Source organism: Stenella coeruleoalba (genome assembly GCF_951394435.1).
Source record: "Stenella coeruleoalba genome assembly, chromosome: 5".
Lineage (NCBI taxonomy): Eukaryota > Metazoa > Chordata > Mammalia > Artiodactyla > Delphinidae > Stenella > Stenella coeruleoalba.
This window is the reverse complement of record NC_137150.1, coordinates 104,221,829-104,248,794: the sequence shown is the minus strand read 5'-3', so window position 1 is coordinate 104,248,794 and position 26,966 is coordinate 104,221,829. Positions and strand designations below refer to the sequence as shown.

The 26,966-nt window shown below is 36.7% G+C and overlaps 1 protein-coding gene across 1 annotated transcript in view; it reads left to right on the top strand.

Moving 5' to 3' along the window:
- The window catches only part of HTR1F (5-hydroxytryptamine receptor 1F), a gene marked incomplete at its 3' end in the record, with an annotated part of 245,962 nt that extends 220,112 nt beyond the window's left edge, over positions 1–25,850 (top strand). Inside the window, exon 2 of the mRNA XM_079922892.1 lies at positions 24,708–25,850. Within this exon, the coding sequence (XP_079779018.1) occupies positions 24,753–25,850 (1,098 nt within the window). The 5' untranslated portion in view covers positions 24,708–24,752. The remainder of the gene's footprint in view (positions 1–24,707) is intronic.
- Positions 25,851–26,966: the final 1,116 nt, after the last annotated feature.

Sequence of the window (26,966 nt, the reverse complement as noted above, 5' to 3'; positions counted from 1 at the left end):
ACATTATTTTCCTAATATTCTCTTATTATCCTTTTAAAATCTGTATCATTTGCATGGAAAACCCCTCTTTCATTTTTTATATTGCTGATTTTGCTTTAATCTTTTATTTTTCTTATCAATCTAGAATTTCATCACATTTGATGATCTTTTAAAAGTACCATCTTTGACTTTGTTTTCTTTATTTTTGTCTATTTTTATGTTATTGATTTCTGCTATCACCTTTATTACTTCCTTCCTTCTACTTCCTTGGATTTAGTTTGCTATTTTTCTAGCTTCTTGAGATAGAACCTTAAGTCACTGATATCTAATATAAGCAATAAGTTCTAAATTTTCCTCTAAGAACTGTTTAGTTGTCTCCAGAAATTTTTAGATATAGCATTTTTATTATCATTCAGTTAAGAATATTTTAAATTTCCCTTGCAATTCCTTATTTGACCATGGATTTTTTAGAAGTGTGTTGTTCAATTTCCAAATACTTAGGGTTTTACTGAGCTCCTTACATATATTTTACAGTTGTTGGGTGTTCTGTAAATATAAATTAGACCAAGGTAAAAAAAAATGTATTGTTTAGATCCTCTGTGTTCTTACTCTTTTCTATTTTTAAAATATTTTTTGTTCTAATTGTTCTATCATTTGCTGAGATAGGTGCTGTTTTTTTTTTTAACTTCTAGTATGTTGTTTATTTCTCTCTTTAATTCCTTAAATCTGTGTGCTCTTGAGCATACAGAATTCCCAACTCAGGTTAACTCATTTAAAAACATGTAAAACCCTTCAATAGTGCATGGTCCATAGAGAGCACTCCACAAACATTAGCTGCTTCTAAATTAAGACTCTTCATTTACTCAATAAGCTAACACCACCTCTATTCCAGCCCTACATGAATATTAAAATAATTCCTTAGAAGATAGCTAAAAATTTGCTAACATTCAAATACAGAATCCATGCCTTGTTCTAGTACATTTCTGTGAATTTGACACTGCTAATCACCATTTCTTCCTTAAAACCTCTTCCCTTGGCTTCTGTGATAGTGTATTTTGGTATTGTGCCATCTTTCTCTCCAATCCAGTTGTGTCCTGCTTCACAGTTAGAGGTGTTTCCAAGGGATCCAGTGTTAAAACCTCTTCTTATTTTATGTATCCTTGGTTATTTTACTCACTACCACATTCTTAACCACTGCCTCCATACATATGGTACCCGCATCTTCTCCAGCTCTGAACTTTCTCCTGAATTTCAGATCCATATTGTTAAGTGCCTGATGAATACTACCTCAAGGTAAAATTCCAGCACCCCAAATAACATATGTCTAAGTACAAACTCATTACCTTGACACCCACCCTGAAACTATTAATTTACCTGAATTATATATGTAAGGTTTTTGACATAACAAACCCCTCAATCACTCAATTTTGAAGAAGGCAATAACATATAATGGTTAAGACTACAGCCTCTAGAGCCAGACTGTTTGAGTTCAAAGCCTGCTGAGATTCAGTACACCCACCTGTATAGTTGGGATAGTAGTAGTGCCTAAATCCTAGTATTATAAATAGGGTTAAACGAGATCTTGACTATAATGCAATTAGCGCACCATATATTTTTGCCAGCCTTATTACATCTAGATTCTCCCTTGCTTCATACACCCATCCAGTGCCATAACCTGGCAATTTGAGCTCTTTGTATTTTCAATAAATATCCATTGTTATTGTCACTATTTTAGCATTTGCTTTTAAAAGTTATACTATACTGTTTCTAGAACAAATCTAATAAAGTTTCTTTTTTTCAATTTTGATAATTAGAAAAAGCAAATTAACATCCAAAATTAAAGAATAATTTGAAAAATGTAGTTACATTGAGAAAGTGGTAGTTTGCTTAAGTTCTATTTATGAAACTTCTGGCAGGGTTAGTAAGAGAGAAACAAATATGAGATATAAAAAGTGCATTAATAAAAGGACTTAAGACATTACTATGGATATATTTCATGCTGTTTTGATAATGCAGTTTTCTTAGTGCAGTAATTAAATCTACACTGAGATGTGATGTGAGACCACCATGGTATGGGGAGGATTATGAGTTTTAAAGATTAAATAGGAATGACTCAGTAACCTAACTAATGAAATAAGTAAATATTTTACACCACAGTACCCCTAATGAATACAAATATCATTTAAATAGGAAAAGATACCAAGTTGCAACTTGCTGTTATTCCATCTGAAAAAGGTCTGACTCAGCAGCTATTTTTTTAAATGAGTTTATTAAGTTAAAAGTAACATTAACACATTTCCTTTGCTTCCTTATGGAAATACTTATATGTTCATCTTGATCCTAAAAACAGTTGTTCTCAGCCTGACTGCACATTAGAATCACCTAGGTAGTGTTTTAAAATCCTAATGCCCATGCCACACACTAGATCAATTAAATCAGGATTTCTGGGGCTGAGACACAGAAATTTTGTTTTAAAGTTTTTTTAAAACTTTTTTTAAAGTCCCCAGGTGATTCCAAAATGGCAGCCAGCAAATTGAAAACAGTTGCCTTTTCACTACCTGAGAGCCTTTGAGTAGTGTGAGTAGTTACTGATCTGCAATTTGTAAAACACTCTAGATGAATCACAGAAAGAAGTGGTCATTGTAAGTTACCAGAAAATAGTAGCTGTTCAGGTAATTTAAAAAGAAAAGAATCATCGCTGTTTTACAGTAGTAGTTCTCAAAACTGAAGGAGTAGTCTGGGTAGTTCTAGAGTAGTAGGAGAAGCCAATAAGAAACTGACTTTAGGTAGATTCCTATGAGTAGGGGAAAAATATGGGTTTGAAACCTAAAAAAACCTGTATCAAATCCCAGGTGTGCCAACTTAACTATATGTGACAATAAACAAATCACGAGTCTTCTCTGAGGCTGAGTTTCTTCATCTATAAAAGGATATATCACTTTTGTTGTGAGGGCATTATGAAAATAATATAAACAATACAAACAATACCTAATATAAACAAGCTATATTAGGCATCTTGTGTAGTCTCTAGGACTATGTAGGTGCTCAACAAAAGTTCTTTCCAATGTTCCTTATCTCTGTGGCTTCCCTATTCCTAGTTCCTGTTATTTGTTAATATGAGTTTATTTGATTTACATTAATCCAACAATGCTCAGAGTAAGTCATTTGAAATCGGCCCTGTTGATGCAGCCTGACTGATACTGTGGTAGACTGGTTTCTGATGATTGTCACACTACTCTAGTCCTCAAACCACCTGATATCTTGAAATCAGATGAAACATGAGCTGGAACCTTCTTCAGAATTCCAAAACTGTTTCTCCCAGAACTCTAGTGTCTCACAAAAATGTACTTGGTGTGCCACATGCACAAAAAGGTCTACAGTCCAAAAAAATTAAGGAAAAGCAGTATTCTGTTGTTACTTACCAGGGTTCTTGGACTCTTTAATCAACAGAAATTGTTAAGAGGCCAGATGAGAAATTCAGGCAAGCCTTTATTGGGACTCATGCTAGAGCACAAGGGAGAGAAAACAAGTAACAGGTTCCTTTGCTTGCCCCCTGAGCAGGGGTGAGCTTGTCTCTTAAATGGGGTGAGGGTAGGGGTGGGTTCTTGGGTGGGGCTGGAAGCGGAAGGGTGGCTTAGGTGGTCTGCCCACCCCCTTGATGGTGCTGTGTGCTGTGTGCATGCACAAGTACCCTGCTTTTACTCCAGACACCTCAGAAGTGGCAGTTGGGTTTTTGGTCTTTTTGTATCTTGTTCCTAATTTGCCCCAACTGTGCATGTACACAGTTATTTTTAGTCCCTTCTAGTTTCTTTGTATTCTGTTGCTCAAGGAGATGTTTGTCCAGGTGCAAGCACTGCAGCCAAGGGTCCCAGGTCCCAGCCTGTCTCACTGCAGTCTCCTCTTACAGATGCCTAGTGAAAAGTAGCATACTTAAGCTTCAGAGAAGTTCTACAGTAGAGATATGCCTTTAACCCAGAATATCCCAATTTTATTTGACCACCCCGCCCCGTTAGGGCCACCCATTAACAGCTTTAGTGAGGAAGTCTGAGGAACATAGTTGAGAAATACTGTTGAATGATTTTGTTCATGACTAGCCAAAAGCCAGAAAACTAATTTCAACAACTCTCCCCTCCTTGTCATTGGAAGAGAACCCATCCCAGCCAACTCTGATCAAGAGAGGAAGTCTAAAAGCTGTGTGTGTGTTTGGGAGTGGAAGGTGGGTGTGAGAGGGGGAGGTTTAAAGTAAATTCTGAAATGAAAAGTTAAACTAGAGGTTTAGAGTTGAAAGTGTCATCAGGATTATGGCTACTTCTTGTAAATAATTTTAATGTATTACCTGTAAACACAGTATTTAGTATCTTACCCAACAAGACAACTCCTCTGTATGGCAAAAATTATAGAACTGAATTCACTGTTTTCTCATTTTGTAATCTAAAAAATGGGAAATGAAGATAGTATAAAAGAGAAGAAATAGGATCTAAAAGAAACAGAATGTTTACACAAAACTTATGAAATATGATGAAATGTGTTAAGGTTGCCAGATAAAATACAAGACACAAAGTTAAATTTGAATTTCAGGTAAACAATGAATACTTTTGTCAGTATAAGCATTCTAGACATACTAAAAATTTATTCATTGTTTATTTAATATTCAAATTTAACTGGTTATTATCCACTTTCTTATTTGTTAAATCTGGCAGCCTAAATGTGTTACATATCTGAATTGCATCAAAAATGACACACATAGGGCTTCCCTGGTGGTGCAGTGGTTGAGAGTCCGCCTGCCGATGCAGAGGACACGGGTTCGTGCCCCGGTCCGGGAAGATCCCACATGCCGCGGAGCAGCTGGGCCCGTGAGCCATGGCCACTGAGCCTGCGCGTCCGGAGCCTGTGCTCCACAACAGGAGAGGCCACAGCAGTGAGAGGCCCGTGTACCACAAACCACGGCCTCCCAACCACTGCGCCACAGGGAAAGCCCAAACATTTTTTTTTAAATATGTTTCCTGCTCATACACAATGTTGATATCATTATCATGATTTTTTTTTAAGATGTTGGGGGTAGGAGTTTATTAATTAATTTATTTATTTTTGCTGTGTTGGGTCTTCGTTTCTGTGCGAGGGTTTTCTCTAGTTGTGGCAAGCGGGGACCACTCTTCATCGCGGTTCGCGAGCCTCTTACTATCGCGGCCTCTCTTGTTGCGGAGCACAGGCTCCAGACGCTCAGGCTCAGTAGCTGTGGCTCACGGGCCTGGTTGCTCCGCGGCATGTGGGATCCTCCCAGACCAGGGCTTGAACCCGTGTCCCCTGCATTAGCAGGCAGATTCTCAACCACTGCGCCACCAGGGAAGCCCCAGTAAGAACATTTTAATTTGCTTCAAACATTTGAAACATGTGTATGGAACTAACATGCAGTGGCTCCTCAATAAATGTTGCATTTGGACAATAATCAGAAAGTTATACTATTTATGAAAAAGTATCACATTATGCAAAAAAGTTTCTGCTACAACTGTCTCTAGGAAAGCTTCTTATAATAGAATATTATGTACAAAGGAGGCGCTGAGTTGTCCTGATCTGCCAAATTACCTAAACGTGACGAACTTAAGAAACCCAGAGTTACCCTCACTAGATCTTATTTGTCGTTAAAGTGAAGCCCACAGAGAAGAAAACAATGAGCCATTGGCTGTGTGTTGTACTCTACCGTGACACTACTACACTCTCACCTTTCTCCTGCAAGGTGCTACCCCTGTAACCTCCTCTCTTGACATGTCTGTCAACCTCAAAATGTTACCTACAACATTGGTTCCTGTATAGGAAATCCATGATTTTGTAGTTCAGTTTTGTAAGAACTTCTGGTTTATGACTCCTCAAACTCCATGGTGTTGAAAGGATTCGGGAGAAAGCATCTATGCTTGCACCTCAGGGCCAGAGATATGAATTTTCTATAAATTTATGGTCTATCTTATCCAAACCTACCTAGCAATATGTGCGCTTGTGTCATTTCAACTGAGTTGTAAACCCCTTGAAAGCAAGGTCTGTAACTGGTTTTTATAGACCAGAGCACCGGACTTCATACTTGGTAGAAGCTCATTAAACATCCAGAGATTGATTCTAAGGAATCAAATCCATCTTTCTTCTGTTTAGCGACACAACCTTTCTCCAGTCCAGGCCAGTTTTCTGGGCTTTCCTTTCCCTCTTTGCAGCAAGATTCAGGAACTTAAACCAATTTCTTTTTCCTCAAAACGCACACAAGCTCCTTGAGGTTCTTTTCCCCTAAAATTGATTGCATAGTAGAACACAATTATCACAGTTTTCTACTAACTTACCCACTTCTCCTACTTGAAAATTTAGATTAGCTCTTCTCAGAGAAGCAAGACAGAGGGAGGAAGGGCAGGCAAAAAGCCAGGCACTATAAAAAGCCATTTAATTAGAGTAATTTCCTCTGGAACTGCCTTGATATAGTCCTACAAATACAAAGTGACCTAGAAAAGAAGACTTAACCACATTTCAAAGAGATTGGGGCGACATCTGTACAAGTTGCCAAAAATATGGCCATCATATAGTCATCTGGTTTTTCCCCTGCCTTGGAAGAATGCCCAGGTATTCAGTCTCCTCCAGCGCCCTTCTAATGGCAAGTACACATTCAAATGCTATAAAATTATCCACACATATTAAAGTATAAAAATGCAGTATACCCCTTACCCTTATGCTGAATCCTCTCATCTTCAACTGAGTATACATCAGGTCAGAGTAAGTCACTCCTCAAGCTCTGATGTCATTTCTTTATCCTGACCATAAACATTCCAACAAAAATCATTAACATAGAGTAATACATAATTCTTCAATACTATTGAATATTTAGACTTAGTTGACATGGTTCAGGGTAATTGTTACCGAATTAAGTTGTATGGACCCCTGCTCAGGCCCTAGCCTGGCCAAGGCCCTCTGCCTCAGTGGGAAAAGGTTTTTTCCTTTAGGGTTCTTGTAGCCAAATAACAAAACCAAAGCTGAGATCAATGCAGTTCAAGCTTTATTCAATGGCCAAAGAATGGAGAAGCAGGAACTTAGTTCACAGATCATCTTCTGGCCCACATGGCAAGAGGGATTTGATTTTAAAGAGTAAAGACATAGGAAGGAGGACTGAGGCTAATGATGGGAGGCATAGGCATTAGTCTACTGGAGAAGGACCAGGGCTTTCAGAAGGAGTGGGTGCCACCCTCTTTTTATCCTTTTTTGGTCCTTGATTTCCAGTCATGGCTGCCAGTAGATGTGTCATTAAAACACTAATGTAGTAAAATCAGTGTAATTATGAGACCCAGGGTCTGTTGGAGGTCATATTCCTCGCCATCGTGGTTCCATCTTGTTATATCTGTTTTTTTGTTTTTCTCTTCCTATAGCTTCCCTTCTTATCTCTGTGCCTTGGGACTTAAAGATTTAAGTTAACTCCTGTTAAATGTGGGGCTTTGTGGATTTTGAGCAAGGATCTGGTACCAACTCTGGCAACATAATCACCCAAACAACATCTTACTCTAAAATTGATTCAAACTCTCTCCTCAGAATTTATCAATAAGACAGGGAGATACTAGCCAATTAACTGCTAGATGAAGCAGGACTTGAATGAAAAGGTTACCCAGCACTAGAGCCAGAATTTCATGTTGGTTGACATGCAAGCAGAGAAAGAAAACAGCAAAGAAAAATGCAGATGAGAGAGACCACTTGAATCTGGAAAGTAAGAGGATCTCCTTTCTATATCCCTCTCCAGTCCCCTGAGTGGCCCTTGTGTGATATAAAGTCATTTGTTCTAGTGATCCCCTTTCTTTAGCTGGCTTGATTGCATTTGTTTTTTCTTTTTTATAACTAGACATGTCCTTCATAAACTGAGATTAATACAATTAATAAAATGAATTTGCAGGAACTCTCTGAATTAGTGACACATGTTTCTATGCAAATAACACTCTACATTACATGGTCTTTAAAAAGATGTTCCAAAAGCTGTTTAATAGACATTTCCTATTATTTTTTGAACTATTCACTTAATTGTTCATATATATTACAAAAATAAATTTCAATCTAAAGGAGGCAAGCAATGTCAAATTATAAAACAGGAGAATAGAAATGATAAGATTGAACTGGACCATATAAAACCAAGGCAAGATTTGGGAGAGGCAACCATTCCATTCTGGACCTTCTGTACGCTAAAAAACATTTTGATCATGTACTGCCTTTCGCACAGGCTCCGGACTCGCAGGCTCAGCGGCCATGGCTCACGGGCCCAGCCGCTCCGCGGCATGTGGGATCTTCCCAGACCAGGGCACAAACCCATGTCCCCTGCATCGGCAGGCGGACTCTCAACCACCGCGCCACCAGGGAAGCCCCACGTACTGCCTTCTTAAAAGTAAAGTTAATAGACATATTCCAAGGATACTAGATAATAATGCTATCTTTAGGAGAATAACTGGCAACATACCATATGAGCAATACATTTTAGAAGACATTTTGAGGATATGACATGCACAGAATTAATACAAATGTCAAGGACTATACCCACAAAGCACTACTTTCAGATGGCTTGTGCAATACAAAATTTAGCTAGGAGAGATCAAAGCAAGGAATATCCACGTGCCCATGAGTTGTTCTTCAAGTCAGTGCCAAAGAGTTAATGACTAAGTCTTTCCCTATCCAGGTTAAAGCCACATCAGCTTAATATTTCACTCTTTTCTTTAGTTCCTCTGTATCTCAGATGACCTTTCAAGCTCTTCACTAAAATGTCCTTTAGGGACTTCATATTACGTCTTTCCTTTTCCTAAACTGCGTAGCATACCAAGAGAGGTATCAGAACTGTTGCATGATTAACTCCTAAGTCAAACTTTCTTCCGTTTTTGTGAGCTTTTTCTTTCCAAAGGAGAAAATTGCTTGCTAAATATGGTGTTTGATTTCTACCGCCTATTAAACTTTAGCTTTGATAGAAAAATAATGGTCTGTCACATGGACATCTTTTGCACTGTAATTTCATCATTTTTTGACAATTGATATCTGAAAGAAAATGGTAAATGCCTTAATTTTAAGTTGATGACTCAACTGACTCAACCCAAATGGCAAAAATACAATTTCATTAGTGATCTAAGAATAAAATAAATACTTATTGATTATTAGATCATGTTAGTACTTTTTAAAACTCATAAGATAAAAGATGACTCTGCTTTGACAGGGATTAGAAAATCTTTCAAATACAATAACTCATATACTCTTTACTAATTGTTTTGCTTGCTGAACCTACAAATGGAGTTTGCTTCCAGAATTATCTACGCGATTCACTGACCTTGAAAACTGCTATTAACAGGCAATGTAGTTTGAGATTAACATATACAAACTACTATATATAAAATAGATAAACAACAAGGACCTACTGTGTAGCACAGGGAACTATACTCAATATCATGCAATAATCTATAATGGAAAATAAACTTAAAAAGAATATATATATAGTGTGTGTTTGTGTATATAACGGAGCCACTTTGTTGTACTCTTGAAACTAATACAACATTGTAAATTAACTATACTTCAGTTTTAAAAATGGGAAAGAAAGAAAGTATAGGCAACAAAAACATTAAGCTAAGTCTATCTTACTAGTAATAAAATTTAAATAGAAATGGATTAAATGACATTTATTTAACTCTTTTGTTCATAGTACTGATGTTTATGGTTTTTAAACCAGTTTTGAGCAAAAAGATCAATACTTTAATAATCAACTGTGCTGGAAACAAGAATCTAAGAATAAATAGAAATATTGGATACATTTAGTTTCTTGAGTGTTATTATAGGTGTTCTATCACAGTAGAATACCATCACATGATACAAGTAAATGTTGTTTTAGAAAGGCTATTATAGTTTAGATGTGTTGAAATATGTGTCTATACAAAATAAGCAGTGACAGAAGTGGACAGAGTCTGGAAGACAAGTCTGAGTGGGCTCCCATGTCAACATCAAGCTCTTCAGACAGTGTAGAGACACCAGAAATGAGACACAAGTTCATCATCCGTCTTTATTACCCAACCACCTCCTTCCCTCTGCCCCTAGCTCTTTTCATCCTTCATTTGGCTTTACTTTAGAAGTCAGGAAACAGCCTCTGCATTCTAAAATTCTGCCTTACACTCTCTGGTTACCCAGACTCTCTCTGTGACACTGGATTCGTTCTCTGCCTCCACAGAAGCCCTAACACTTTGCTCTTATATAACACATATCATACAACATGAAAACGTGGCTCTTTTTCTTATCTTTTTCATACTCTGAAAGTTTCTTAAGGGCAGGGACTAAATTTTTTTATCAAAATGGTGCTACTAATACACAGCCTGGCACCTAGGAAGCACGCAATAAAATGTTTGTCAAAAATATTTATTGAAGGGCTTCCCTGGTGGCTCAGTGGTTGAGAGTCCGCCTGCCGATGAAGGAGACACGGGTTCGTGCCCCGGTCCGGGAAGATCCCACATGCCGCAGAGCGGCTGGGCCTGTGAGCCATGGCGCTAGGCCTGCACGTCTGGAGCCTGTGCTCCGCAACGGGAGAGGCCACAACAGTGACAGGCCCACACACCAAAAAAAAAAAAAAAAAGTATTTATTGAAAGCTTACATATTAGATATTGTTCCTGGCACTGAAGTTACAGCATTGAGCCAACAAGTCTAGAGCCTTGCTTTCATGAATCTTAAATTCTAGTGGGGGAGGCAGAGCACACACAAGTAAGAAACGTAAGAATTTCCAATAGCGATAAATATTATGAAGAAAAATAATATGATAGGGTCTGAAACTTTAATGAGGACAAGAGCAAGTTTTCTAGGGGAAAATCTTGCAAACAGGGGGAACATCAAGTCCAAAGGCCCTAATTTAGAAGGGAGTTTGAATTTATGGAGTAGCAAAACTAAGAAGGCCTGTGTGGCTACAAGAATAGTGAGTACATAGGAGCGTGATACCATAGAAGACTGAAAAGGTGGACAAGGACCAATTCATGAAGGGTCTTGAAGGGCAGAGTTAAGGATCTAGACTTTATTCTAAGTACAATGAAAAGTCATTGAAGCATAGCACAGGGAGATCAGCTCAGTGCTTTGTGACCACCTAGAGGGGTGGGATCCACCCTAGGTGTGACCACCTAGGGAGGGTGGGAGGGAGACACAAGAGGGAGGAGATATGGGGATATATGTATATGTATAGCTGATTCACTTTGTTATAAAGCAGAAACTAACCCACCATTGTAAAGCAATGATACTCCAATAAAGATGTTAAAAAATAAATAAATCACACACAAAAAAAGAAAAGTCATTGAAGAATTTTAAAGAGCAGAATAAAATCATCTAGTTACAGTTTTAAAGGCTCACTTTGCCTCAATATAAAGAATGAACTGCAAAAGTCAAGCAAGAAGACCATGTAGCATGTAATAAAAACTGAACATTCTGATTTTGGCTGACACCCTAAGAAAACAAGAACCAGTACCCCATATTCCAATACGAGATGCTATCATGCCCTTTTCAGGACTGAGAAAGGAGCAGGGGAAAACCAAGTTTTCTATCTCTTAGGCCTTCACCAGCTCAATATTATGACAGAGTTGAAATTGAAGAGGGTAGGAATCGGAAAAGAGGGTGAGAGTGATCTTTGGAGAAAGTTACAGATTTCTGTGAGTTACCCCCTTTCCTATGATGACTTGTGTCTGGAGGTGAGGGTGCTTTGTGCTTCCCCCTCACCTCAAACTGAGAGAACGGAGCTTCAGTGAGACAGCTCAGACAGCATGATTTAGGACTCCTGGAGTCTGGACGGCAGGGACTGGTGGGAGACCCACACCTGGAACAGCCTAAGGGTGGAGACTATTCACAAACTACTTCTCCACAAACCCAGCAAAGGTGGCTGCTTTGGGAATGGCTCTTTCTTGAGACAATGGACAAAAATTCATTTGACAAATATTTATTGAGCTCCTACTAGACATCAGGCACTGTTCTGGGAACTTGGAATATATCAATGAACAAAACAAAGATCCCCACATTCAAATCAATTACATCCTAGTGGGTAGAGATGGACAAAAACGTTCTTAATAATAAGTATATAATATAGAAGATCATAAGTGCTAAGGAAAATAGAAAAATTAAAGCAGATTAGGAAGATGAGGGAGGGGTACCATAAAGAGGAAGAGAGCTAAAGGCGGGTTGAAATATTAAGTAGAGTGATAGGAATTTTGAGCAAAGACTTGAAGGAAGTGATAGAGTCAATTAACCAAGCGGTTCTCTCAGGTAAGGCTGGTTCAGGCTAAAGCAGCTGGTGCGAACTTGAGCCTGCATCAGAACCCTCGGGAGGTCTGTTAGCCTCAGGATCCTCCCAAGAGTTTGTTAATGCACAGATGCACAGGTTGCTGGGCTCCACTCCCAAAGTTTCTGATTCAGTGTCAGGGAAGGAAGAAGAATTTGCATTTCAAAATGTTCCCAGCTAATGCTTATGCTGCTGGACCGGGAATGGCACTAAAGAACCACTGAGCTAGAGGAAAAGCTAGAGAATGTGCTAGATGTTTGCAGATGTTTCCCCGAGTGAGTGAGGGCCACTCAGGGAAGAGCTAGCTGGAGGCTTGCTGAAAGAATTTTACTCTGGGAACCTACCTTCTGAGACTGGGTGCTGAGCAACAGAAAATCATGGGCTAAGGGAGAATCTAATTTCCCAACTGGTGTCTTCACTTACCATTTGATTTTAGCTACTTTTTTCCTATTATTCTCAACTTCCTTGCTACTTTGTTCTCCCACAGCAAGATATATAAGCTAACAATGTTCATTGTCCACTCTTATACCAGGGCTACTGAGCATTCTTGAAGCAAAACAGCACTGTAGTAAAGACTGATGCCTATACAGCTTTAAAGAATTCACAGAATTCTTTTATTTGCCTTTGCTCACCTCCTTTCCTACTCTCTATAGCAACTATGCCAAATGCTCATCATACTTTTCATGATCCCTGCCTCCTCCCCCTCAGCTATTCAAAGAAACAACAGAGTCTATGACATGTGAAAGCCTCCAGGTTTCTGCCATTTCCACCCGCTTCCCCAATACGTACAAGATCACATGTTCACTAGCTACAGACTTATTCCTTTCGTTTATTTTCTTCCTCCTGGTCTCAGATAACACCATACAAAGTACTTATGAAAGTGTTTGACGCAAACTAATGTGCTCAATAACTTTGTTTGCATTGTTAGTTTTTTAGTTTATTCCTTTTAAAAAAACATTATACAATTATACAAATGTATAATGAGTGTAAAATTTTAGAATCTCTTTCCAAACCCTGTTTCACTAGACACACATTTCTATTCCCTGGAGACAACCACAGTTTTCACCATCAGTTTCTGTATTTCTTTCAAAAATACTTGAGCAAAGACATCTTTGACAGTGCACAGATTATACAAGTATTTGAATAAGAAAGATGGCACATGTGTTCTGACGGGTGTCACCACACAGTGCCAATAGCCTGTTAATTCACCTAAGTACTTTAAAACAAAAAAAGTAACAGGCTGAAGGGTAGCTTCTCTCTGTTGTTTTCTTCTAAGCTGTGGGAGTGTCACTGATCATAAAGGAATTTGTGGATGATGACTGTTTGGGGCTCTCAACAATCTTAGTTTCAATTTCAATCTTCAGCAGTATTTAAGGGAGAAAATACCTCTATTTTCATCCAGACAGTTACCAGTTGCCTGTGTATCCTTCTGGAGATATTCTATATACAAATAAGCATGTGTATTTATAAATATTCTTTATGTTACAGGAATAGTAATATACTATCCATACTTTTCTACACTCTGGTTTGTAACTTTAAAATATGTTTTGGAAATCTTTTCATATCAGAATATTAAAGAGCTTCTTTGTTCATTGAAAGATATACATACAATAATTTATCTGTATTCATGTTCATATTTATTTCTCACACGTGGAAAATATTTACAGGATAAATTCTTAGAAATAGAATGATTGTATCAAAGAGTATTTCCATATTGTCTCTATGGGGTTGGACCAATTTATGTCAGCAGCATGTAAGAGTGCATGCATGCTTTCCTTCACTCTCAATTAACAGAGTATTTTTCATTCATTCATTCATTCATTCTTCATTCATCAAATATTTTTTGAGTGACTTTTGAGCCAAATTTTGTTCCAGGCCCAGAGATTAAAGCCTCTCTCCTCTTACATAGCTTATATTCTAATGAGGAAGCCCATAATAAACAAATAAATGCCAGTTAAACTTTTTACTTTGCCTGAGAACTCTAGCTTCCTTGTTGCATAAATATACCAAAGTATCTTTTCTTTTTTTTTTTTTTTTTTTTGCGGTATGCGGGCCTCTCACTGTTGTGGCCTCTCCCGTTGCGGAACACAGGCTCCGGATGCGCAGGCTCAGCAGCCATGGCTCATGGGCCCAGCCGCTCCACGGCATGTGGGATCTTCCCAGACCGGGGCACGAACCCGTGTCCCCTGTATCGGCAGGCAGACTCTCAACCACTGCGCCACCAGGGAAGCCCCCAAAGTATCTTTGTGTTAAAAAAAAAAGAAATGAAATTTCTCAACTTGGAGTTTTCATATATTTTTTGCCTTTCATAAAATTTCTAAATTTTATGTTTTCTTTACTTCACACTGACTTTCTCCCTTTCTTCATCTTCCATTCATTCTTTGATGTGTTGTCTTCACCAATCCCTGGTGACTTTATAGACGCACAGGGTTTCAACTAATGTGTGAATTATAAATTAAATTTCCAGTCCAGGTCTGCCTTCTAGACAACTCCATATAGGCTGTCCCATATGTTAACCTCAATGTGTTTGAAACTATCCATTACTTTCACCATGATCCTATCCTTTTCCATGCCTCTCAAACTTCCTTTCCCTGTGTTCCATCATCATCCAACTGGTTGCCCATCACAGAACATAGCTGTCACTCTAGGATTCTTCTTCTTCAAGCTTCACCTCCTCCCAAACCAAATAAACTGTCAAATCTTGTCATATATTAAAAAGGGATTTATCTCTCCCCATCCTCCTGTTTCATTCCTTAGCTGATGACTCATTGTCTCTCACCTAAACTACTTAATGATCTCTTATCATGACCTCTAATCTTTGCCTATCCTGCTTCCTATTCTCCAGTGGCTCTCTATGACCTCCCAGATTGTGGTATATATAAAGCTCTTACTTCCTTTCTGATTTTTCAGCCTCAACTATAATATCCATTCAGATTGTTTCCCTACCATACTCTTCCTGATATTTCTTCTCTGAAAACACCTTCTCTGCCGCCTACTCCCCCCAACCATCTGTTGACCCAATAAATTTAATCTTCAAGTCTTAGTTTAAACTCCAGTGTAAGGGTTTTTCTGCCCCTAAGTCCCAGGCAGAAATGCTGCAACCTCATATGAATAATCATGGCTTCCTTTTTAATACACATACTAAATGCATGTATCATATAGTACATTTCAGGTTATAAGTACTGGCTTCATTCTTGGGCTTTATGTCGTGGCAAAGGCATTTCAAGAGATCCAAGCTTAAATACTCACATGTGGCTAGCTGAAAAATAAAATTGAAAAAACAAAAATCCCCTTTCTGGAAACTCCCTTGTCGTTGGATTCACTTGTCTTTGGAGACAGGCCCGCTACCAAACTGATCATTGTTAGTTACAGTCATTGCCAGGGAATTACGACTTTTATTATCAGTCAGGTTCCCAACAGGAAATAGATAGCACATTCAAATTAGGATAATTCAAAGAGAATTTATTTACAAAGGGACTAATTACAAAGATGCAGTGTGGGTAGGGGAACCAAATGGGATCCTAGATGTCAGAATCGCACATGACCTGGACCCAGAGACAGGTCTCAATGACAACAATGCCACCCTATGCTACCTCAGCATGCTGGACAGCTCTAGAGCAGCAGGGCAGCAATTGCTCCTGCCTCTGCTACCACCTCCACCTCCTCAGCAGCCAACTAAGGAAACCAGCTGCCATGCAGAAACAACACACAGGCCTATTACCCACCTCAATGGCACCAATGGACATCTTTGCAGAACTCATAGTCTCAAGAAGATTTCTTAACAGTAACAATGTTGTTCATCATGCAGAACCTCCCTCAACTCTGCTGAACTGATAGCAATGATATTCAAAACTCTGCCTGAGATTTTTCCATATTCAATATCTCTATTATCAATTCTCAGTAAAATAAGAGGGCAATTTTTCAATAGTTTTCTTGATTGACTTGGATTAATGAGATTATTTTAGAATGTATATTATTAGATTTACTGCTTATTATAGTTTTTAATATTTTATTTACTGACTGGTAGAGAAACATTTCAATATTTTAAAATATTGAATATCCAACAAATATGGCTGTTAATATCACTACTATTATAAAAAAGAAAAGGTTTGTAAATATTTTTTTAGTGACTACTATAACGCATGTACCATCTTATCATAATACAGTGATTCATATAACCTGGTAGTGAGATCTTTGAAAAAATGTTTCATGACATACTCATTTTTATATCCAGAGTGCCAACTACAATGCTGAAACTAAATAAATATTTGCTAAATAGGTGTATGTCTCTTTCCCCCAACTACTGATAAGTAATATACTCCTGGATGGCATGAATTGCATCTTTTATGCCTATGTCTCACACCCAACACACACTGTGCTGCTTAATGAATATTTATTTTACTTATTTATTTTTTGAGTAGCTATCCTTTTATATTGTCAAAAAAGGTTACAATTTTCTGTGACTTCCTATATTCACAGAGCACATTAACACACATAGATTAAATTAATTCTGTTTTATTAAAATAATAAATATTTATTGATTGATGCTCAGAACTTAGGAGACAAATCAGGAGGTTCAACCATTGTGTTCTCTGATATTTTGTTATTCCATTCAGATGACAGTTCAGATTTGTCTATGTTGAATCCCAATAGGTAATATATAAATCATATCATTTAACCATGTCATTTCTGAAATATCCAACCCACTCTTTAGAATTTTTTAATAATTTTCTCTAAAATACATTACTTTATTATTATTAGTTCCAAGTACATGTATTAAAATATTTTAATCTAGAGATAATAATAGCTACTAAGATAGTAGGCACCATAGTTTAAAAAAGTAGAAGTAATTGAAGCTACTGAATGAGAACTTGTTTTTTTAAGTTATAAAAACCTAGCTTAAAAATCTTGAGAGAAAAATTATTTGGTAGTAGCATTTCAATATTCTCAGATGGAAAAGCATGTTACGCCAAAGTACATGAGTGGTTCTCCTTTCTTGTCATTCAGATATAGACAGATTTCTTATAATTATCTTGGGGCTGAATCTCAAGATATTACTGTCTTAACCTTACTTTGTGCTTCAATTTGTACCTTGGCAGTCTAGGATAATTTACTGTGTAGAAGAGTGACAAACAAGATATATTCTACAGCATTAAGTAAATCCAACAAAAAAATAAAATTAAAATATATATCTATTTTATTTAAAATCATGACTACTTTGTAGTTTATATTTATATAAAGCCAGTGAACATTTAGGTTAAATATATCTCAGTCACTGCCTGTCTTACCCAAGTTTAAAAGTTAAGGGGTTTTTTCATATTTTAGTTGATAGCCTTGGTTAACCAGCAGACTGGAAGACCAGATTGCACTTGAGCAGAGCTCCAAATCATGGCTATATAACATCTGCCTTGTGTTCCAGTGCTGAACATTCTGTAATATCATTAAAGATGACAAATCAACTACCCAATTTCAACTGACAGCAATTAAGCATTCACACTATGTTACTAGATTTCTGCTTCATTAATGAAGGTGCATTTCTAACCCTCAGAGTAGAGCACTCTGACTTGTCTCATTGGATTTCAAATCAGTGGCCACTATGCGTTTCCTCATATTTTTGAAGGGGGATGTCTATTGTCATTATCCTGTCCCTGACTTACTATTACATATTGGGGATTGGTGAATAGATAACTTGTCTTTTTAGTTCACAGGTCTCTGAATCAAGAGGCACTGCAGCCTAAAGGAGCCTCATCTGCTTCTTGACCTCATGCAAAACATGAGATTATGGACTTCAAGACTGGTGCCATGATTGGATGAGTTTGGGGTAGCCAGGAAAGAAGGTGAATGTTATTTTGAGTATGAGAGAAACAGGAGTTATTGGATCCTGCAGACAAACTAAAGAAAAGGTAATCTTAATCTACAGGCTGAGAGTGAGACTAGGCCAGACATCTGGGAATCACAGGCCCATCACCTAAATTGAATATGGGCAGAGTTGAAGCAAGAAGTGGTGGGAAGGAGTGAGTATTCAATATCAGAAAGAAAGTTGAGTTGACAAATCTGAGCAGAGTATATCAAGAACCAGAGTTCGAGAGATTTAGAGATCAAATCCCAGCAGGCGTGATAAAGAAATATAGAAGAGGAAATTTATACACATACAAGGAAAATGTGAGCAATTTTTTGTTGACTTTAGAAGTGCTGTGAAGTTTTTGTAAGGACCCACAGGGCTCTCTGTAAGCAAGTCTTCACTGGTCTGAAGGAGTTAGAGCAGTTCTTAACATTTCCATACCCTAGCCCTGGTATCACTTCTTAAGTTTGAAACTCTGCAATCCCAGGCTTTGAAAGTAACTGCAGTCTCTCCTTTTTCCATCCTCACACATTACCTGAGCCTGCATTACACCTGCTCCTTAAACTCATTAAGACCCTGGTCTGTGTCTTCACAGACACAGAATTATAAAGTTCTAATTTCAGCTACATTCTTAAGAGTGCTGTGTAATTGCCTTCCCTTGTCTGGTCTGGTCTTTTCTGAAACGAGCATTGATCCAGCATCACCACTATCTTCTCTTGGCCTTTGACCCTGCTTTGCATCCCATTCCTGATCCAATCCTGAGTCAATTTAATTATCTTTTTCTCTGGGATATATAATCCATAATTTTGGATCCCTGATGGAGGAAAACAACAACCTAGGCCAATTTTATTCCAATGACCTTATAAAGTTCTAATTTCAGCTACATTCTTAAGAGCGCTGTGTAATCTTTCTTATGCCTTCTCCCTAGAGAAGTGGCACCACTCTCTTCAAGCCATATCACCCTACTTGTGCACCTTACTATGCCAAAACGTAGATCTTATCCTTTCACTTACCTTCTTAAACATTTTGAAATATTCTGATTGCATGTAAAATAAAATCCAGTTTCTTTATCATATCATGCCAGTCTCTTTATTGTCTTCCTCAGTTAACTTTCATCCCTTACTTGGTGCTAATATGCCTTTGCACTGTCCACACTGAACTGATTCACATGTCTGAATGCATCCTGCATTTATATGCCTCTTAATTTGCTCATACTTCAACTTCAGCCTGGAGAGGTTTTCACTGTTTCACTATGCTACAATTAGTTCTCTCTCACCAGTATTCCTAGGACACTTTATACAAACCTCTATAATGCCCTTATTGCATTGTATTATAATTAAGTATTTAGCTGTTTCACTACCATGGCAGTTTCTTAAAGACAAGAACAATGTGTTGTTTTGCTGTTTTGTCTTGAATGGGGGTAAGTTTGTTTGCTTGTTTGTTTTTTTGGTATCTTTTAGACCTAGCAAGTTAATTAGCCCATAAATAGCACTCAATGAATAGTTCTTAAAGGAATAAATGGGATAAAGAAATAGAATAAGAACAGAAGGGAAGACTCAAAGTTGGAAAGGCAGTAAAAAAAATTTGAAAACACTGTGAACACATCCCTACACATTTTGCACATTTACACAATTTATACATTTAGACCTGGTCCCTAACTTAAACATTCCCAGCAAGAAATAAGCAGTTGGAAGGGAGAATCAGGCCACGAGGACTCAGAAGGCAAGGTCTCCTCTATCACCTATCAACTGTGGATCTTAGGCTTCCTGAGCCTCAGTTTCTACATCTGCTAAATGGGGACACAAATGCCTACCCTGCCTACTTCACAAGAATGTGAAACCACACAAAACAAAGAGCTTATTACTGTATGAGATGTGATCATAACTGAAGCAAACGTTATGTATTCTTTCTGTATTGTTTTTTAAAAGGACTTTCACATCTGGTATATATTTTATTCTTTAACAGCTTTGGAAGGGTTTAATAAATATTATTTTTCCATTTAAAAAAAAGAAGTAAGCAGTTCAATCTATTGGATATTTGCCTCCATTTGAATATACTTATTACTCTATAACAATCTTTATTTTAAATAAAAAGTACTTTATAGATCTCATGACTAGAGTTATTAAGTAAAGTAATAAATACCTCATAGACAGTAAAATGGTGATTAAAGGAATGGGTTCGTTCCACCAACCATTTGTTATGTTTCATTGCAAAGGACTTCATTAAATCTCTATACCTCAGTTTTCTTACCTATGGAATGGGAGATAATAACTGTACCTACCTCATAGGTTAGCAGTGAGGATTAAATGGGTTAACATATGCGAAGCACTTAGCATAGTTCCTGCAGAAGTAAACATTCAGAAAAGATAAATATTATTTTCATTCTAATTGGAGCAGCCAAGTTATGGGTTCTTAGGAGGTCTTGATAGAATTGAATTTTGCTTTCTTGCCTCTCTACAATATTATTATTAAAGCTATTTGTTTATGACCCCCCCCCAGGTTATTTACAATATAAAGTAAATTAAGCTATGCCCCAATGAGCTTGTAGTTTAATCTGAATGAGAATAATACAATTGGACATCAAGATCAGACATCTGAATATAAATCAACATTAGATTTAAAAAACTATGTGTAAGTGGAGAAGTAAAATGCACCATGTGGCTAAATCAATACATTGGCAAATATTCATGCTTAGTAAAGCCTGGGGAAGTTTTTCTCTCTTTGTTATTATCAAGAAGGCTACACATAAATGATGGGACTACAGGCTCTAATTACAGAATAATCCTATTTCCCAGTGAATACATTCAAAATACAGAATATAGTTTGAGGAGAAATGTGTGTGACATAGTCTATGTCTAGTAACCCAGAAGTGGTCCCTAGCACCATGAGGACTCATTGTGGGAACTTAAGATGTAAAGGAGTAAGAATCTGATTAGAGGCCATGTCTGAATTAATGAAGGTAGATGGTTTATTGAAATTCTGATTAAGTGGCAAGGAAAATAAGACAAAAAAAAAAAGGAACCCAACTGTGATTGGCTGCATTTGTATTCCTATTTTCTTTGTTTTCTACAAAAACAATTTTCAGAAGATTAATTAACTTTCTAAAGTTAATAATGGAAAAATTTCTTGTAAAATGCAGTAGAATTTATATGACACATTTTGGCTTATTCCCTTAGGATTAAGTACCATTTTATTGAGCCTAATTTAAATGCTACAGTGTGATACTTACAGAAATCAGTTAATCAAATAAGTCTTCTTCTAGAAGGGGAGTTAACATGTCTAGAGCAGGGAGTCCAAGAGCTGCACAAAGTCAGGATTAATAATAATCAGGGAGTATAATTGCTTTACAATGTAGTGTTAGTTTCTGCTGTATAACAAAGTGAATCACCTATATGTATACATATATCCCCATACACCCTCCCTCTTGCGTCTCCCTCCCACCCTTCTAGGTGGTCACAAAGCACCAAGCTGATCTCCCTGTGCTATGCAGCTGCTTCCCACTAGCTATCTATTTTGCATTTGGTAGTGTATATATGTCCCTGCCACTCTCTCACTTCAGCTCAGCTTACCCTTCCCCCTCCCCATGTCCTCAAGTCCATTCTCTACGTCTGCATTTTTATTCCTGTCCTGCCCCTAGGTTCATCAGAACCTTTTTTTTTTTTAGATTCCATATATATGTGTTAGCATACGGTATTTGTTTTTCTCTTTCTGACTTACTTCACTCTGTATGACAGACTCTAGGTCCACAGCAGAAACTAGTACAACATTGTAAAGCAATTATACTCCAATAAAGATGTTAAAAAAAAAAACCAAAAAGGCTCAAAGATATTCAGCTTAAGTGGAAAAAACCTAAAGAAAATTTTAGATAGATTAAAAGAGACCTTGTTTTGAAGGGGAAGAAAAGCCAGATGGCAGCAAAGACAGAATTCTCCCTACCCTCTTCCTTTTAACTTACCCAGTACTGGCAGGCCTAAGTAACACAGCATATTAGCAATTTTGATAAGAAGGGACTGTAGCAGGAAAAAGAAACAGAGTTCTTTATAGAAACTATTGAATATTTACATTAAAAACTTGCTAGAATGATTCCACAAATGAATATTTCAGTAGAGGCTTATTAAAAGAGAGGTGTTAGGTTTAAACATACATGAAAAGCAAAAATTACAATTTAAAATAGGTGATTCATCAGCCTTCTTCAGCTTCTCAGTTTCAGAGGAATATTTTAGAAGAGATTGTCTATAAGCAACATAATCCATTGATTTGCTGCTACACCAAAATGATTTTGCTGCTCTCTTTAACTTCATAATCTAATAAAAACGATAGGCTGTGGTCCTGATTCTTCCTACAGTATGAAGAGGAGCCTATAAAATATATCCCACCCCCTTTCATGCAGGATGCATCCTTCTGTTAAGGACCTTAACCCTCCATGTTGCACCATGCAATGATTCTGCCCACTTTCACCATTTGACTGCTGGTAAAAGAGTATATTTTACTCTTTTCCACAAAGTTTGAATCCTGTTTTATCTCTGATTATAATTAACACTTGTTTCTGCAAGATTAGCAAAATGATGACAATTGATGAAGTTCTGTAATGGGCACATGGATGTGTATTGCATTATTCTACTTTGTGTTTGAAAATTCTCAGAATAAAAAGTTTAAAAAAAATAATCAGGGAGGCATCAGAAGAAGAGCTAGAGGAAGATCATTTATTTGAAAAACTCCAGGAAATAAGAATGTGAGAAAGAGAGATGCTGACAAAGTTGTACAGCAGAAATGTCAGAGCTGCTCTCTGACATTTATGAGAGGAACTCATAAAGGCTAGAGCGGTGAAAGGATTAGACAAAGAGTTGAGGAAGAACTGTATTGATTACCTGCCAGAAACCTGACTCCTTGGACAAACAGCATCAGCATCATGTGGGATCTTGTTAGAAATGCAGTTTTGAAGGCCCTGCCCCAGATTTACTGAATCTCAAACTCCAGAGACTGGGACCCAATAATCTGTGTTTTAACAAGCCCTCCTGGTGACTCTGAGGCAAACACAGTTCCAAAACCACTCGTTTAGAATTTCTAAGGAGATTGTAGCCTCCATTCTTTATCTGAAGTTGTCTTAGTTGCCCTTTACAAATGGGTAAGTGTTGATATAAATAACTTAGATATACAACTCCTTCTCAGTTACATATGGGACTATTTGTATTATGGGTCTCATGTATTCAGATTTCTTCTGTCACTCAATTTGCTTAGGAGAAAGCCATCAGCACCTGCCTTCAATGAATATGAGAAAAGAAAAATTAAATTTAGTACTGGTAACTCAAACACTAGGATATTAAATATGCTGCACTCCAAGTTTTTATAATATATATATACATAATCTTATATGTATACACACACACTTCATAAGAAGTATTTGATATAAAAATATCAAGTATTTTAAATTTTGTTCTATCAGTTCCAATTAGTAAAACATAACCACTTTAAAGTAAAAATAATTCAAGGAATATAGAGGTACAATAATAGTTATAACTATAGCTAAGAATGAAGTTTCAGGTTTCCATCTTTTCTCTGTCTTTTCCAAAGATGCAGGTAGCTACTAAAGAACTATTAAAGAAGGAGAAAAGTGCTGATTTTGGAAAATAACAACTATTTATAAAAACGATTAATCTTATTTAATTACACCCTAATTGCTCGTATTTGACTTGCAATTAAGTAATAACATGGACTGAAGTAAAAATTATAAGCCATGTTTGGAGGGTTCCCTTTCAAAAGTAAGGTTACATGGTCATTACGATGGCATCTTGTAAAGAATAATTTCCATTTCAGGGTGTGTGACGTTATGAGTTTTTCTTACTGGCAAGGTTCACCTCGTTCAGTGGTTTATTTCAGTCATATACGTCATTATAATTATGGGCAGTGTTGTATGGTTATTTGGTTCCAACTAGTTTTATTTCGTCTTTTTAAACCAAACTAACTACTTATATCCACAAAGACTACTAAACACTCTGATATTTTCCTAATTTCATAAAATGATCATGGAATGCTAGAAATACACTAAAAATATTTTAGTTTTGTTTATTTTTCTTTTTATAACCTTTATATCCTGATATAAAATACATTGAAAGTTCCTTTAGTCTCCACAAGCCCAATGAAAATGTTCTCAGTGTAACTAAGTACAAAATTGTTTATGATTTTGAATACTGCCTTTAAAATGATATTTTCTTATATTACATTATATAATGCACAAATATATACTAATGACATGTGCTTTTAAACTTTTTCTGCTGTAGACAAAGAGAAAAACATAGCTAATATTAATATAGGTTTTAAACACTTTCATAATAGTAGAGATTTTAGTGATAGGTTATTTTATGCATAAAAATTGTTTTATTTGAGCCCTATTTTAAGAAAATGTTTTTAAAGCTATTGTTTTTTACTGTTCTTATTGTATTTCTTAAATGTAAAGAAAAAGAAAATCTGCTATCTGAACTCCATGTTTTTAATCCATAGACTATTCTGGAAAAAGATACATGTATACTTTAAAAAAAATTATTCTGAAAGGAAGAGAAAAATCTTTGAAGCCTTCTCTGAACTGTTTTTCCTCTCCTTTGTTACAGGTTTCCATTCTTTCAGCTATATTAATCTTTTAAATCAAACAAAAAATGGATTTCTTAAACTCATCTGATCAAAACTTGACCTCGGAAGAACTGTTCGACAGAATGCCATCCAAAATTCTGGTGTCCTTCATTCTCTCTGGGCTGGCGCTGATGACGACGACCATTAACTCACTTGTGATCGCTGCCATTATTGTGACCCGAAAGCTACACCACCCAGCCAACTACTTAATTTGCTCCCTTGCAGTCACAGATTTTCTTGTAGCTGTCCTGGTGATGCCTTTCAGCATTGTGTATATTGTGAGAGAGAGCTGGATTATGGGGCAAGTGGTCTGTGACATTTGGCTGAGCGTTGACATCACGTGCTGCACTTGCTCCATCTTACATCTCTCTGCTATAGCTTTGGATCGGTACCGGGCAATCACAGATGCTGTTGAGTATGCCAGGAAAAGGACTCCCAAGCATGCTGGCATTATGATTACCATAGTTTGGATTATATCTATTTTAATCTCTATGCCTCCTCTATTCTGGAGGCACCAAGGAACTAGCCGAGAGGATGAGTGCATCATCAAACACGACAACATTGTTTCCACTATTTACTCAACATTTGGAGCTTTCTACATCCCATTAACCTTGATTTTGATCCTCTACTACAAAATATATAAAGCAGCAAAGACGTTATACCACAAGAGACAAGCAAGTAGGATTGCCAAGGAGGAGCTGAATGGTCACCTTTTGGGGAGTGGTGAGAAAAGCATTAGACTGGTCTCCACACCGTACATGCTAGAAAAGTCTTTATCTGATCCATCAACGGACTTTGATAAAATTCATAGCACAGTGAAAAGCCCCAGGTCTGAATTCAAGCATGAGAGATCCTGGAGAAGGCAAAAGATCTCAGGCACAAGAGAACGAAAAGCAGCCACTACCCTGGGATTAATCTTGGGTGCATTTGTAATATGTTGGCTTCCTTTTTTTGTAAAAGAATTGGTTGTTAATATCTGTGAAAAGTGTAAAATTTCTGAAGAAATGTCAAATTTTTTGACATGGCTTGGATATCTCAATTCCCTTATAAACCCACTGATTTATACAATCTTTAATGAAGACTTCAAGAAAGCATTCCAAAAACTTGTGCGATGTCGATATTAGTTTAGAGAAGTTTATTATGGAAAGATTGGGGTTCTTTCGAGGTGAAGTAACTAAATGAATGATAAAGAATAAAACATTTAGAAGGACATAAATTAAAGCCACTAGAATATTAATATATATTTTAATAGCAAATACATATAAAATGTATTGATTTAAAGACTTTTTTGACCATTATTCTAGAGTATGTGAAATTAGAAAATAATTTATTGTTTATAAACAATATTTTGCCTATGCAATATCCCTAAAAACTAACTGGAAAAATATATATATATATATATATATATATATATATATAATTATTAACAGTGATTTTTCAGGTTTATATCTTATAACAACTACAGAAGAATTTTCAGTTAACAACATACCTCCATCCATAATTTCTATATAATCTTATTGTTTTATTATATGATTCTATTATTTTATAGACAAGATAAAATTCACCACAAAGCACACATTTCTCCTACCTAACCACTCTTGTCCCCTCTCCATCTTACCCTAGGCAAAATAGGAGGGGGGAAGGAGCTAAAAAAAAAAGACTCTTACTTAGTGTGACCAGAGGAAACATAAAAGTCAGAGGTTGATACTGTCTTTGTATTTTGATAGTAAGGAGTAATCATAAAATGAGCTAGGTACTGCAAAATAATTCTGGATACAGAACTTGTACATATTTACCATATTCTTTTTGTTTAATATGAATTCCTAGAAGAATATTTTCTTAATCATATATTATCAACATTTGAAATCAAAGCCTTACCCTAGTAGAAATAACTCAGGGAGGGTCTGGGGGTGGTGTTCTAATTTTGCCATGTTTAGGAATCAAATTTAAGGCACTAAGTACCCTATGTTACTTGCCATAGATATTATATGCCTGACTTTAAAAAAAATATAAGATATGTTTCATTTCTGTTAATGTTAATAGGCTTAGTTACTAACTAAAATGTCTGTGATACTTTGTACTTCAGCAGCTATTTCCCTTTTATTAGAGAGAATGTGGTAGGGATTCTTAGACTTTTCACTGACTTCAAAAAAGTCTCTAGTTTTCCAACTGATAGAAATGAATAAGCAAAGATGACTATTATACTAATTATATATATTATATATGTATATATCTCCCAG